Consider the following 15647-nt stretch of genomic DNA (forward strand, 5'->3'; position numbering starts at 1 on the left):
TGGTGTCTAAGATCCAATATTTACACCCAGTTGTGCCTTAGAAGTGGGGGAGAAGCTTCTAGAGGTTTCCCTGTGAAGACCCCAAGCAACTTCCCTGTCCTAGCATCAGACTAGCTACAAGGGGTATGCAGCCCTTTGTGTGGAGGCAGGACACTACCGATTCAAGTCTAAGTCAGGCTCTGCCTAGCACCTTCCTCTCATCCTGCCAGTGATGGCCTATCTAGGAACACCTAATCTCCCTTTTTGTGTCTGGCGGTCTAGGACGAATACATAAAGCTGAACTATCAGCTACACCCAATCATGTGACCCAGGTACAGGCTACTTGTACTAAATTCAGCTGTGGCTGGCACGTATCAGAAGTAAGGGGTGGGGTGGGAGGGGGAGATGCAGGAGGTAGGGGGCGGGAGGGGGAAGTAAGCGAGAGAAGCAGGAATAAAAAAATAAAATAAAAACGTATCTTCTCGCCACTTCCTTGCCTCCGTAGTCCTCCCTCTCTCGGACTCAACAGGAAGCACACCCAGGCTCCCAGTTAGCCAATCACAACTCTGCCTTAGCAGCATTGTGATTGGTCTGAGTGCCGTGCTTTTGTGCTCAGACGCCAACTGGGGGTCTGGTATGTTCTCCACGTAGGCTGTAATGCCGCCTGCATGGAGAACATGTAAAGCGCACAAGACTGTTTTGGGCAGCACAAGCAGTCACCTCGCACTTAGGAGGGTTCTACCACTCCTCCCCCACCCCCACCCCCTCACACAAAGCTGCAGGCAGAAGTAGGAGAAAATAAAATGATAATAATGCGAGTTATTATCATTTTATTTTCCCTCGGTTTCACTGCAAACAAGCAGTGGGGCATAGCTCCTCCTCCTAAGCTCCACCAGCACTTTGCACAACACTGAAAACAGTTGAAAGGTTATCACATGAATGCCAGACTGGTGCTGAAAAATGACCCCACTGGCCACCTCGCAGCATGCTGCCCACTGATTGCTGCATGCCACTGGGCACAAGCCAGGCTCCTACTTAGCCCATAACACCAGATTTCTACCCTGCACTCTCTGGTCAATCTTGGAGCGACGCAGCCAAATCTCCAACTTGAGCTCCCTTCTCCAGACATCCTCCAAGCTAACTTATCCCCAACCCCTGCAACCCAGCAACTCCAACATTTGAAATGCTTCAAAGAACATTCATGATATGAGGGTGGGAAAAAAACTCTTCATGCCCCTAACAAACCCCTGGCAGAACCCTACAAAACAATGGCCTCCAGACTCTCCATGTTCTTCCGTAGTCTCTCGTGAACCTTGAGGCATCCTAAGACCTAATTTCCCCCACCAACTGTTTATAACCTCACAACAACTTTCCCATGAATGCCACCTCCGCTAGTTTGTCTGCAATTCTCACCCATGACAAACACCTGTCTGTTAAATCCAATATGAACTGGACCATGTCCTCCAGATGCCAAGAATTCTGCCCACACTCTTCTTGTTGACTCAGCTAGGTGCCCTACCATCAGCTGTACATTGCTGTGCTGACTACAGACCACAACTCCTGTGGCATGGGCATATTGCAGCTCTCTGCATTCCTGGCCAAACCACACAATCTTTGCCACTGTGAATGAGACAAGGCTTCTGCAAGGTCATTGTCCACTCCTGGAACATGCTGCTCCCTGAATGATATATCATGCTACAAGCAACCCAACTAAAAACACACATCAGATTCAATACCTGTGGATCCCTGGCAGACTGCCTATTCACAACCTGAACTAAACACAAATTGTCCACCCTGAACAATACCCTCCGATATGCCAACTCCACTGCCCACAACGTGAGGTCAACCACCAAAGGAAAGAGATAAAAAAAGTGATTCTTCTCCCAAGGCCTTACATTGCTCCAGCAACTCTCCCATGCACCAGCACCCCTGCCAATGCAAGCCACAGCCCACACCCTCTGCCACATCAGAGAATATTTGCGCATCGCAGTCCATATCCTCCTGCATCGCCAACAGAATCCCACTAAAGGAATTCAAGCAAAAACTCCACATTCTGAGAGCCTCCTTGACCCCTGCTGACATGCGCACATGGTGATGTGGTAATGAGATGCCCCACAGAGCAAGATCAAGCCTTCTGCAAAATGTCGTCCCTGATCTGACCACCCTGCAAGTGAAGGTCAAGTGCCCCAGCAACACTTGGAACTCCTTCGCTTTCACCTTCTCCCTTGCTAAAGTGTCAGCCATCATAACCTGCAATGCCTCCTTCTTGTCCTGCAGTAAACTAGCTTCCATTCTATGCAAATCAATTTTATATCTCAGGAATGGCACAACAGCACTGGGGGCTTTTGTCTTTTTGGGCGCTAAAGGAACACCCACTTCACCCATGAACCCCATGAGTCAAGCCGGGTGCCCCCACAAAGAAGAAATAATCTAGGTAATGTGCCACTAGTTTGTGACCCGTGTGCCATGTAAAAAGCCATTGCAAAAATTAACTGAAGCATTTAAACAGTGCGCACGATATGGAGCAACCCATTGGCATTGACTTGTTCATGTACCAACTCCCTTTGAATTGCATGTCCAATAACTAAAAGGCATCTGGTTGTACCGGAAGAAGCCGAAAAGCTGACTTTACATTGCACTTTGTCATCTTTGCTCCCGACAAGTGACAAGGCCATTTAGAAATATGACACTGACGCCATGTCCTCAGAAATGAAATCATTAATCGACCCTTCCTCTGACCAGGAGAGGTGCTGGAGCAACCAAAAATGCCCTTGTTCTTTCTTAGGCACCACATCAATTGGTAACAATCAAATGTTCCAATGGTCAGTCATCAAAAGGGCCTGCCATCCTCCCTTCCATGACCTTCTTGTCCAATTTTTTCTGCACTGCATGTCTGTGCTCCCTCGAGGACCACAAATTGTCAGCCCAACTCCAAACTCTGGGGACCTCATGCCCTAGTCGAAAACCCCATCTAAACCTTTCCCACAATAGCCTAGCCTCTTTTTGCTGCTTATAAAATTCCAGACAGTACTTCAACCTGTCCACTTTAAACAGAATGCAAGCCTTTCGCACCAGACGCCTGTGCCCCCTTCCCTCCTCTGTTGCCATAGGACTGCTGATGCTGCTGATTTGCCCTGTGGCTGCTGCCTGAAACAATGGATGAGGAGTGTCTGCCTGAGCACTTGGAGCACTCATGCCAGAACTTGCAGTACTCCCAAGTACATAGCCCATTCTTGAACAAGAACCCCCCCCCTGCTCTGCCCCTTTGCTGCAGAACCCCTTCTTCCCCAGGTGAGCCACCCGGAAATGACCGATAGACTATCGGCACATTACTGGCTGTGAAAATAGTCTTCCTGGACTTCGTAGCACCATGGTGTACTGCCAAAGATCAGAGTTCAACTCTCTCCACTTTGCTTCAGGGTCCCAGGCCAACCGTGCCCTCAATTGCTCGGTGTATTGAGCCCAGGTGTAACCTCCCTTGGTAATCAAAGCCTTATGGATCATGTCCATATACTAAAACATGACCACACCGTGCTCCGAATACTTCTCACAGCACACGCTGGCATAAATCAAGAACGCTGCAGTCCAATTCTCTATCGTCAGGGACACCCTCTGTCTCTTTTGCAGTTCATACTTTACTACTTTAGACCCTCCCATTATGTGCATCTCTGCATGTAATAACTTGAGCATTTTTAACATAGTCCCCTTGTAATATTTTCTCTTTAGTTGCCAACATCAAATGCACCTCCAAGAGCTTTGTCACACCCGTATATGGCAACCATTTTATCTTGAGCTCCTTGCTCCGCAGCCCTTCCTTCTTCTCCTCTTAACCTTCTGTACTCTCTCCTCTGCCCCCACAATACTGCTACCTCCACTACCTATGGACTCCCCTCCTTGCCTCCGTACCTGCCCTTACGTAGCTGCTGTCCTGTCCCCTAATCAACCCCCATGTCCCACCTGTGGACACCAGTTCTGGACCCACGCTGGCATCCTGGCCCTTACTTGGATCTAAGGTTAGTGCCTGTACAGCTCCTTGCCACCTCAACAGTGGCCTCCTGGACCCCATTACCATAATCTGTTGAGCCGCACTTGTCTGCAACACATTAGACAAGAACACATTAGACAGACCCTTCTCCTTTGCACCCACCTGTGCCTCCACAGGCACATCACTATCCAGCACCTCGACTTCTTTGAGGCTGTCTTCCTCATAATTCACCAGTGACATACCCAAAGTGTCATCCGACCCAGCCTGGGCGTGCACTCACAATGCGCCCAACTTGCATGTTGTGTGGGCGTCCAAGAGAACCATAGAAGCCCCACTATACTGCTGTGCTGACACCACCTGTCTGTCCGATGTGCCATAGGAGCTGGAGGCCATCATAGACCTTGCTGCTGGTGGAACCGCCGAGTTCATACTCGACCTTCTTCTCCTAGCTGCGATGGAGTACCCAAAGACATCTGGCAAACCACACCGGGTCCTTTCATTTCTTCACCTCGGTGCACATTAGCTGCACCAAGCAGTACCAAGTCCAGAAACCAGTGATGCTCCAAACCCTGCAAGAAAGATGGTAGGACTGGTGTTCTGGCCCCCTGCCCATGTTTCACACAGGCCTACTCAACCTCAAGGACACAGGACCACTCATCGTGCTCCACGCCATGAAAGATCTGCCCCCCCAGAATTCCATTCCACACCAGTTTCCCTCACATAGTCCAACCCTGCCTCACCACTGGCTACCCCAGCCACCTGTTCTACCACCTTCCCCTCATCTTCCTCCCCACTCTACTCCAACATGACCATGACTAACAAGGATGCAGGGCTATGGGCCAGCGGGTGCCCCACCACATCTAAACCACCCTGACCAGGGGCTGTGCCCATCTGTCACAGCCCAGAACCCTTGAGCCTGCATCAATCAGGGCCCACTTCCCACCCCAAGGGTCCCCTGCCACCCTGTGTGACATCAGCCCCCTTTGGGGCCCTCTTGAGCCATTTCCAGCACCCCAGACAAGATCCTTGCTCCATAGAAGTGTGGGGGCTCCTCCATGTCTACTACTCTGGGCCTCTGGGACGGCCCTGTGAACCCGGGTCCGTCAAAATTCTTTGCTGCTGCCCCAGCCCCCCTGCCACCCCTGTCTACCCCACTGCCAAGCTGCTCGTGAGAGGAGCTGCACCGGGCCTCCCGCATCACTTTTGCTTCTTTTGCAGCAGATTCATACATACCGAGTACTTGTGGTCAGTCCACTGCCAATGTATCTAGCCTTTGAGCTGCTGCTTCATGCACTGCCTCCCTGCTGTCAACCTCCTCATCCCCTAAGCTGTCATTCTCACTCCACATGCCTGCTTCCTGTCAAGGGCCAGCACCGCCATTGCAGTGGAGCAGCTCACCTTGTTTCAGAGCATCCCTTGTACTCACCTTGAGCCCAGCTGCTGCCACCCACACTTTGCGGGCCAGTGAACAGGCAAATACCAGTGTGGCCATGCAGCTAGAGGCCGCGTGCCGTATGCCCACCACCTGCAACTCTGTCCATACGTCCAGCTTGACAAAAGAGGCAGATGGCCTCCGTGACTTTCGCTTCCGCAAACTCCATTGTTTCATCCCTGTAATGAATTGAAATCACAAAATAATCACCCTAAGGACTCTCTGCCACCAGTCACAAGTTAACCTGTACCTAGAATGGTGGCAGGGAGCCCAATTACTTCCCCTATAAATCTATTGGGCAACTTTGGGCTATATTATAGTCCAAGGGACAAGATGACAGTCATTGAACTTCTCCTTTATCCCAAAATGCTTGGGGGCAGCCCTCCCTATGGTTGGCTGCCTCCCATACCCCAATTCTGGGTACTTGAAGTAGTACTTTACGTACTCTTACAAGCCTTTGTGAATTGGGCTCGGAACATTCAAATCCCTTTTAGCAAAATGAGAAAGGGCCAAGGTCCTTTCCATTTGTACTCATGGTGTGTTATATTACCTGAAAAAATCATGTTTATCACATTTGAGAGGTTTTGGGTCAATTCACAAGCATGTAAGAGTATGTAATGCAAGAGTATCACTTTACGTATAATATATACAATGCCTTTTTAATCAGCCCCAAACACATTTATGAGTATTTGAAGCAGCGTAGCACTACTACACATACTCATGTACGCCTATTTGAATAGCCATCATACAATTAGTTTTATAAATGATCATTTTATGTGTAATGACTATGAATTACCTCAATGATGTATAAGTATGAACGTTATGGTCAATACATATGTATAAGTTGTTATGTTTTTTATAATATGATTGTATTGGTTTTATTTTATAATGACTGTTCTTTTATGGCTATCTTTAGATAGTCGAATAAAGACTAATGAATATTTAATAATGAACGGCCATTATATTTTGAAATATAGATGATTATGAAAATAAAATTCATCTGTACACCAAAAGTGTAACCATTAAAAAGGAAACCACCAAAACTAAACCATTTCATTTAGTTTTAGCTGAAACGTGATGGGGACCAAACCACAAAGGTATTTGTGAGTATGTGAAGTAGTACCACAGATCCTCATAAATGCTTTCATGAACTGTACTTTCAAGTGTCCCCATTATGCATTAACTCTAAATCCTATGGATATTTACACAATTGATAACTATTTTTCCTTTAGTTTTAAAATGGTCCGAATTTATTGGTAGCGATGGTGCCTTAGAAAATTGTTTTTAAATGTATTTTAAATAATGTGTTACATTCATAGATTTGACGAACTGCTTATGAATTGCATTGTGAATTAGTGTGACTATGCATCGATGTATTGCAATGGCCAATACGTGTGCAATAAATACCTATCGATTAATTTAGTGGACTATCATTTCCCTACCATTTATTCTTTCAGAAAAGTGTGCTGAAAACGAGGAGCACTCACAGTGTGGCATCTCCTGCCGGAGGACCTGCGGCGATGTGGCCAACCTGTTGGACGCCAAGCCGTGCTCTGCAAATTGCACTTCTGGGTGTTTCTGCAAGCCTGGATATGTCTTAAATTACGGACAATGTATACCAGAGAAGAACTGCACCTGCCCCGAGAACGCTGAATATTCGTGTCGTAAGTGCGACAGAACCTGCGAAGATGTAACCCGCATAGGACCGCCAAAGGTGTGTCTGCTGAGATGCGCCCTAGGATGTGAGTGCAAGCAGGGGTATGCCCTAGACTCGGGTAAATGTATTCCACAGACGCAGTGTCGCTGCCAGCAGAACTCAGAGTTTTTCCAAAATGGCACTTGTCAGCGGACCTGTGAAGAAGTGGCTAATATGAGCTCAAACACATGCACAAGGCCTGGAAGTGCGGGTTGTTACTGCAAACAGGGGCATGCCTTAAACGGCACCCAATGTGTCCCTGAGAAGGAATGCCCCTGCAAGAAAAATGCAAAGTATTCCGAGTGCAACATTGCCTGCCCGCTCACCTGTGCCAATTATCGCAATCCACCAAAGTGCACACAAATGTGTGTGAAAGGGTGCGCCTGTGAGAAAGATTACGTAAAGTCTGCTACTGGCGAGTGCGTGAAACCCGAACAGTGCTCCTACGCCTCATGAAGTGTGCATTGTCTCTGTGGATCTGTGAAGACCGCGTCATTTGTACTCGTGCTTCATTCGGCCAATAAAAATTAAATATACAATCAAGGTGCGCCGTCATTTAATGTAAAATTAAAATATGGAAATGTTATGATAATGATGCATCGGTTCATATACTCGATTAAATGTAAATCTAAATATAAGCGTGAAAAAAAAACACATCACTACAAAATTCCCTTACGAGCAGTGATGAACTCTGTGACGTAGGAGGTGTCTATCATATATTAATGTTTGAATGGATATCAGGGATTAGGTAGACATTTGACTTGATATGTTAGAAACCCCATGGACCCTCAATCATTTAGAGGACAATACTCAATAATATCATTAATTAGAAAATGAAGTAAACATCAGGCATTAGGGGACTAAGATGAAAGTTGTGTAGAAACTGGTCGTGCCACTAACCAATGTGACAGATGTGCGGGTCTCAGGAGGAGAGAGCTGGTGGTTTCAATAAAAGGCTGGGAGGGCTGGGGAGGACAGACATCCATAGCTAGAATGTTTCTATGACTAATCTGGCATGAGGCATTTGTAAAACAACTATTACCTTAACTACTGTTACTTCGACATGACAGTCCATGTACTATAAAAAAAACAGCATTAATTCTCAAATTGGCTGTGCTTGAAGTGAGAATAGTACAGGGGTAAGACAGGCCTCTGCAACCCCTGTGATATGTGGTAGGCCCCGACCTTCCAGGGCCCCCCAATCCTTCAGGGGCCCCCTATTCAGCCTAACACTAATAAATATGAATTGGATATGGAACATTTGGGGCCCCTTATCATGTTTTGTAGGGGGGGGGTCTTCTTTTTGCCTTATGACACTTGAATTGTATATGATTAAGTCCAGAGTAATGGAGGATTCCATCCTCTTCCCTGCACCACTGATGACTGAAACAACAGAGCAGAGGCCGGCCATGTTTTAGAGAAGGGGGGGAATTAATATTCACACTGCATTCTACTTTCCGATCAAAAAGCTTCTTTCTCTCTCTTACACAAATACACTCATGAGTTCAATTTTATTAAAATGCCATTCACAAAGCGATTTTCAAAAATAGGTCAAACAGCCATATAGGGGGGTGCTGTTTCACCATTGCCTAATTTGTGCTAGTTGTTGCCTGCGGTGGACACAGGAACTCATTATTGCAGACTGCACTCAGTTTTCATGTCCAGACTTTGACCCAGAGCAAAAGAGAGAAAGGCACGAAAGGGAGAAAGATGTAAGAAGAGAAATGTAGGAAACCAGTGGCATAAGGAGAAAGCAGTGATGAGAGATAACCTGCAAGGATTCGGTAAAGAGACACAACATGTACGGGGGTGGAAGAAAGCATGAAGTGGGATCAGAATGAGGTAGCCGTGGTATTCGGCAAACCCAGCAAACAAAAGTTTCAGATGCGGACTCCTACGAACAAGTTTGTGTCCCTTCACTTTTTTTTACAGGTTAGGGCGAACATTTAATGGGAGGTTCCCTCCCCTTTCACCATAGTAATGGACACATATTCTAATCCTCCTAAAGCCCTTGAGTTAAAATATAACCCTGCACTGTAGTTAGGGCGATGATGGGTGTTAGTGGTGTAAAGGGCAGGGTACTTATTGGACTAGATAGCTGGAGCGGCCTGTGCAGGTAAGATTGGTGCACCGTGGTGGGGAGGGAGTTGACAGACGACGACAAGGGAAAATTCAATTTAAAAAGAAGAAAACCACTTACCTTGTGCTCGCATCATCGCCGGCTGTGCAATGCAGCAAGCACAAGGTATGTGCTTTTCTTTTTTATTTTATTTTCCCTCATCATCATGTTGACTCCCTGCCCCACCACCCCACTGCTCTTACCTGCACGGGCTGCTCCTGCAAGAGAGACATAACAGGAGCCATGATGACCATATGCCATAGCCTGAGTGACCGACCAGGCCTTTTTATTCACTATGATTGCTCGCCTTTGGTGAAATAATGGTATAAGCTTCTTCTTCTGCTAATTATCTGTGGTCTAAGCAGCATCAAAAGACTGTATCAATATTGCAAAATGTTGAGCTACAGGAAAAACATCTATTTAGCAGCTGTTGGGTTATGTCTATGCCGGAGCCTTTATTTTTTCTGTTTTTATTCCTGCTGCTACATAAATCAATACAAATAAATTGGTACCAATATTACCAAAGCATGCCTTGTAAACTTATTGTCTCTGGAACTGCAGCCAGGCATATTTCTTTTAATTGTATGATTGCTGGAAAAGGGCCATCTCTGAAGGGTCACCCCAAACTTTTTTCGTTCCTCATCCTCTTTTTGCTGAATTCTTTCTGTGGGCTTCAGAAGTCTGAGCACTTTACTACTGCTGACCAGTGCTAAAGGGCATGTGCTTCTCCACTAAACATGGTAAAATTAGTGTATACACAATTGGCCTTTAAATTAAATGCTACTAGTGGGCCTGCAGCACTGATTGTACCACTCAAACAAGTAGCCCATCAAACATGTCCCAGTCCTGCCACTGCAGTACCTGTGTGTGCCAAGTCATAAACTCCCCTTTTATTACACATGTCACCTCTAGGTAGCCCATGGGACAGGTTGCTGTGTAAGTAAAAGTTAGGATGTACGTTTAAGTTGTGCATTTCCTGGTAGTGAAAAACACCTAAATTCGTGTTTCACTACTGTGAGGCCTACTCCGCTCTTAGTTTAAAACTGAGAATTTCTTAATTCACTTTTAAGCTGTGATTCCTGATTAGAAAGAAGTAGCTGTATCATGTTGTATATCTTTGGAATGGTAATGCTTATTCCTTTTTACTGGTAAAGCAGGATATAACATAACTATTTAAAAATGGCACTTTTAGAAAGTAGACATTTCTCTGCTCTTACAGCCCTGTGTGCCTGAAGCCAGTCTCCAATCAATGTCTATGGTGGGTGACAGCTACACTTTGTGGATTCCCTCTAGATATCCACAAACATAGGACGGTTAGGCGTGTCTAAATACCCATCTGCATTATGATGGCTCCTCCTAGGCAGGAAGGGAGGGAGGCTCTGACACTTACACCTGTATAGGCAGTTTATTACCACCACACAAATGTCTGATTACCCTTTCAGTCATTCCATCTAATGACAAGGCCTGGGCGAAAATTTCGTGCCGTTCGCGGAAATTGCGATAATTTGACATTTTCGCGTTCCGCGGAGAGCGCGAAAATGTCAAAATTTCCGCATTCCGCAGCTTGGCGATAATTTGTTTCTTGCTCGCGCTGTAAAATAATACATTCTCGCGCGCACGCGATCGCCTTACCTGAATCCCTGCGTTCGCCGACAAGTTTTCTTGATCCGGTCGCGTTCTCCATGAGATGTTGTATTGTTTTTAGCCATTTGCGCTGTCTCGCGACAGTTCGCACCCGCAGTGACGTCATGCGTCGCGCGATCACGTCTTTCTTCTCGCGATCATGCACCGCGAGACAACTGAAAACAAGATGGCCGCGCCCGCGAGCAACCACATGGGTAAGTTGGTGAGCGGCAACCATGCAGAAAACCTCACGAACATGCGGGAAAAAAACTTCTGCATCATCGCGATAATTCTGCGTGTTTGCGATAATTTTTAACATCTTCGCGATAATTTGCGAAAGTGGATTTAGCAAATTCCGCCCACCCCTACTAATGACATGAGACGTCATAAATGGGTAAAAATAATAGAAACGCCAGATCTGCTAGATAGCATTAACAAGGGTATGGATAGCGCTGTAAACGAACTAGAGGACATTGCAATAAATCCCACAGCCCTAGATCAAACAACTAGCATCCACAACACATTTTTTGCACATCTGCGTACTCACTTTTTTAAGCAGGGGAGAAATAAAAAGGTCCCAATTCAGAAAGTTGGCCACTGGTTTAACAAATAATGTCGAGAGGCATACATAGCCCTAGGGGCCACCATCAAAGCAGGTGATAGGTCTACCTATAGGGGCACTCAGACAAAAGCAACAAAAAAAATGGGATGACAAAAGATGGCAGGAACTAAGGGAGGCTTGCACCATGAAAAATTCTAAACAGTTTTGGAATGTATATAAATGGGATAGAGGAGAACAGGCCCAGCAGCCCCAAAATCATGTATCACAGAAGGACTGGGTGAACCATTTTAAGCCCCAATACGCCTCAAAAGAAGCTGAAAAAAGAGGGTGATATCATTAGAACACCTTATCAGGACAGGGCCTTTAGTAGGGCGGAGGCAGAAACAGCCCTTAGAGTGATAATGGTCGGAAAAGCACCTGGGCCGGATGGTATACCTTGGGATGTCTTTCTCTACGATAAGGAAAGTTGGTGCCGAAACATCCTCCTGTTGACTAATGCCATCGCCCAAGGAGCCCCAATCCCAGAATCCTAGAAAAGAGCAGAAATTATACCTGTCTTTAAGAAAGGGGATAAGTCATGCCCAGGGAACTATAGACCAATCAATTTAATTGATTGTATGTAAAAGGTAATGAGGAGACTGGTGCTCAATAAAGTACAAGAATGGATTGGTGAGTTCAAGGTTTTATCTCCACTGCAGGCAGGGTTTCGGGCTGTTGCTAGCAGCATAGATCAGGTGTTTAGGTTTGTCTTGCTTCTTTGGAAGATGGTGACTTTGGGCAAAAGTAACTTGTACGCCACTTTTGTTGACCTTAAGTCAGCATTCGACTTTGTACCTCGTGCCAAACTATGGAATACCTTACAAGAATTAGGGATGCCACCTGAATTATTGGCACTTATTATTAGACTACATGAGGACAATAATGACAAAATCAGATGGGGCAGGCAGGGTGAAGTCACCAAATCATTCCCCGTAGAAAGAGGTGTGCGCCAAGGATGCTTGATGGCACCGATGCTATTCTCATTATACATCAATAGAATAGTGAAGTGTATGAGCTCTACCCCTTTAGATGCCCCAACACTAGCAGGCGAAAAAATCCCCATGCTAATGTTTGAAGACGACACATTGATCATCTCCAAGACCCCAAGCGGACTCCAAAAAGCTCTAAAACAATTTGAGGAGTTCTGCTTACAACAAGGCTTGGAGGTAATGTGTCGAAAACAAAACTAATGGCCTTTAACATGCACAGGGCCTATAAGGGGGGCATCTAAATGAATGATAGGCCGCTAGAACAAGTTAAAGAGTTAATTTATTTAGGGGTTAACATTCAGGATAATCTGAAATGGAACCGTCAGATTGACTTGGCATCCCCTAAACACAGGCAATTGTCGGGGGTGTTACATACGGAACACAACACCTCATACTGGAGAAGGTGACCGGCTACACAGACCTCGCTAGCGCTAGCAGCGCTTTTTGGATGCTTTCTCGGATTTTAAAAATCCCGTTTTGTATTTTATTTTATTTGTGTAATTTGTACCTTGCTTTTATTAGTACTGACCTCCCTGGCCACATCCTTGCACTATAGAACCCCCCTGGGGACCATCTACACCGCCTTTGGCGGGTCCGGGATCACGGGGAATCGGGGGCCACGACTTTGAGCGCCATTTTGCTTTGGGCTGGGGCACTCTCGCGTAATCTCGCGAGATCTCGCCCTTTGGAGCCTACTTGAGGCAGCGAGTGGTGAGAGGTCAGCCTGGAGAAGGTGACCGGCTACACAGACCTCGCTAGCGCTAGCAGCGCTTTTTGGATGCTTTCTCGGATTTTAAAAATCCCGTTTTGTATTTTATTTTATTTGTGTAATTTGTACCTTGCTTTTATTAGTACTGACCTCCCTGGCCTCATCCTTGCACTATAGAACCCCCCTGGGGACCATCTACACCGCCTTTGGCGGGTCCGGGATCACGGGGAATCGGGGGCCACGACTTTGAGCGCCATTTTGCTTTGGGCTGGGGCACTCTCGCGTAATCTCGCGAGATCTCGCCCTTTGGAGCCTACTTGAGGCAGCGAGTGGTGAGAGGTCAGCCTGGAGAAGGTGACCGGCTACACAGACCTCGCTAGCGCTAGCAGCGCTTTTTGGATGCTTTCTCGGATTTTAAAAATCCCGTTTTGTATTTTATTTTATTTGTGTAATTTGTACCTTGCTTTTATTAGTACTGACCTCCCTGGCCTCATCCTTGCACTATAGAACCCCCCTGGGGACCATCTACACTGCCTTTGGCGGGTCCGGGATCACGGGGAATCGGGGGCCACGACTTTGAGCGCCATTTTGCTTTGGGCTGGGGCACTCTCGCGTAATCTCGCGAGATCTCGCCCTTTGGAGCCTACTTGAGGCAGCGAGTGGTGAGAGGTCAGCCTGGAGAAGGTGACCGGCTACACAGACCTCGCTAGCGCTAGCAGCGCTTTTTGGATGCTTTCTCAGATTTTAAAAATCCCGTTTTGTATTTTATTTTATTTGTGTAATTTGTACCTTGCTTTTATTAGTACTGACCTCCCTGGCCTCATCCTTGCACTATAGAACCCCCCTGGGGACCATCTACACCGCCTTTGGCGGGTCCGGGATCACGGGGAATCGGGGGCCACGACTTTGAGCGCCATTTTGCTTTGGGCTGGGGCACTCTCGCGTAATCTCGCGAGATCTCGCCCTTTGGAGCCTACTTGAGGCAGCGAGTGGTGAGAGGTCAGCCTGGAGAAGGTGACCGGCTACACAGACCTCGCTAGCGCTAGCAGCGCTTTTTGGATGCTTTCTCGGATTTTAAAAATCCTGTTTTGTATTTTATTTTATTTGTGTAATTTGTACCTTGCTTTTATTAGTACTGACCTCCCTGGCCTCATCCTTGCACTATAGAACCCCCCTGGGGACCATCTACACCGCCTTTGGCGGGTCCGGGATCACGGGGAATCGGGGGCCACGACTTTGAGCGCCATTTTGCTTTGGGCTGGGGCACTCTCGCGTAATCTCGCGAGATCTCGCCCTTTGGAGCCTACTTGAGCCTTCTTTCGGTCGCGCAGCGGTGACGCGCAGCGGTGCGCCTTCATCGCGCCTGAGTCCAGCCAGAGTCCTGCCCGTCTGCGCTCGTCCGCGCTAGGCAGGGCCTGACAGGGGACTCCGGACCGTCCAGGATGATATCAGCTGTGAACTTGCGTCTTTTACGCCACCAGGTATGTGACTGCTGCCCCGGCTTCCTGGATCCTCTCAGTGGTCCCTTCCAATGCCCCACTTGTCCTTTTAAACTCCCTACACCAATGTGTATTAATAGTCTCCAGGGGAGGCCCTCGGTGGCCACTCAACCAACCTTTACCATAGGCACAGTTAATCAATCCATTCTCAAAGTTATGCATCTGAATGTTAGATCTTTGTCTTGTCACTCCCAAGAAGTCCTTTCGCTGATTTCTGATGATAATCCGGATATTTTTTTCTTTACGGAAACTTGGCTGCACGACCAGTCCATGGCGGTCATTAATCTAGCCCTCCCTGCGGGCTACATTATGCACTCTCTCCCCCGCAAGACCAGAGGTGGCGGCATTGCAGTTGCAGTAAAATCTTGCTACCCCTGCATATGGAAACCTATCGCCATAGCCGGTTGTTAGAGTGCTCTATTTAACATCTCAGTGAATCCCCATTTTACCTTCACGGGACTTCTAATTTACAGACCTCCTGGGCCTGATGCCGCCTTCCGTCAAAGCCTTCCGGAGGTAATTTCTTCCTTAGCTTTAAAGTCTGCTAATTTCACGATTGTCGGCGACCTCAATCTGCATATGGACGCGCCACTTTCCAACTCGATCCTTAGCCTGCTTGCTGATCCTGAGGCGTTCCAACTGATTCAAATGGTACAATCCTCTACTCATATAGGTGGCCATCTATTGGATCCTGTTTTGACAAACCTTTCTACGAATATTTCAGTGCTCCATCCCAGACCCATGGCATGGACTGACCACCATCTCATTGAATTTCGTATTACAACCTCCTGCTCTCTATCTAAAAACAATCCCTCAGCCAGTCTTAGACGCCCTTGGAGAAACTTAAATCTAGAGCATTTCCATCAGCTCCTGATGAAATTTCATCCCCTACCCCCCACTGAAGTTTCCCGCGGCTATGACTGCTTTTGCGAGTGGCTAAATAACGCATTGGATTCACTTATTCCGGCTAAGTGGAGTAAGACCAGATCTAGCCCTTCTAACCCCTGGTATAATG

The 15647-nt window shown here is 47.0% G+C and overlaps 1 protein-coding gene across 2 annotated transcripts in view; it reads left to right on the forward strand.

The window, feature by feature from the left end:
- LOC146809230 (von Willebrand factor-like) overlaps positions 1-15647 on the forward strand; it is a 180347-nt gene that overhangs the window by 23718 nt on the left and 140982 nt on the right. The window contains exon 4 of one of the 2 annotated variants that reach the window (XM_085616046.1): positions 6854-7631. The exons of the other annotated variant lie outside the window; for it this stretch is intronic. Coding sequence (XP_085472172.1) covers positions 6854-7548 — 695 coding nt within the window. The 3' untranslated portion in view covers positions 7549-7631. Of the gene's footprint in view, positions 1-6853; positions 7632-15647 lie in introns of those variants that run through there. 2 annotated transcript variants of the gene reach the window in all.

The sequence above is a fragment of the Triturus cristatus genome, chromosome 7 (assembly GCF_964204655.1).
Source record: "Triturus cristatus chromosome 7, aTriCri1.1, whole genome shotgun sequence".
Lineage (NCBI taxonomy): Eukaryota > Metazoa > Chordata > Amphibia > Caudata > Salamandridae > Triturus > Triturus cristatus.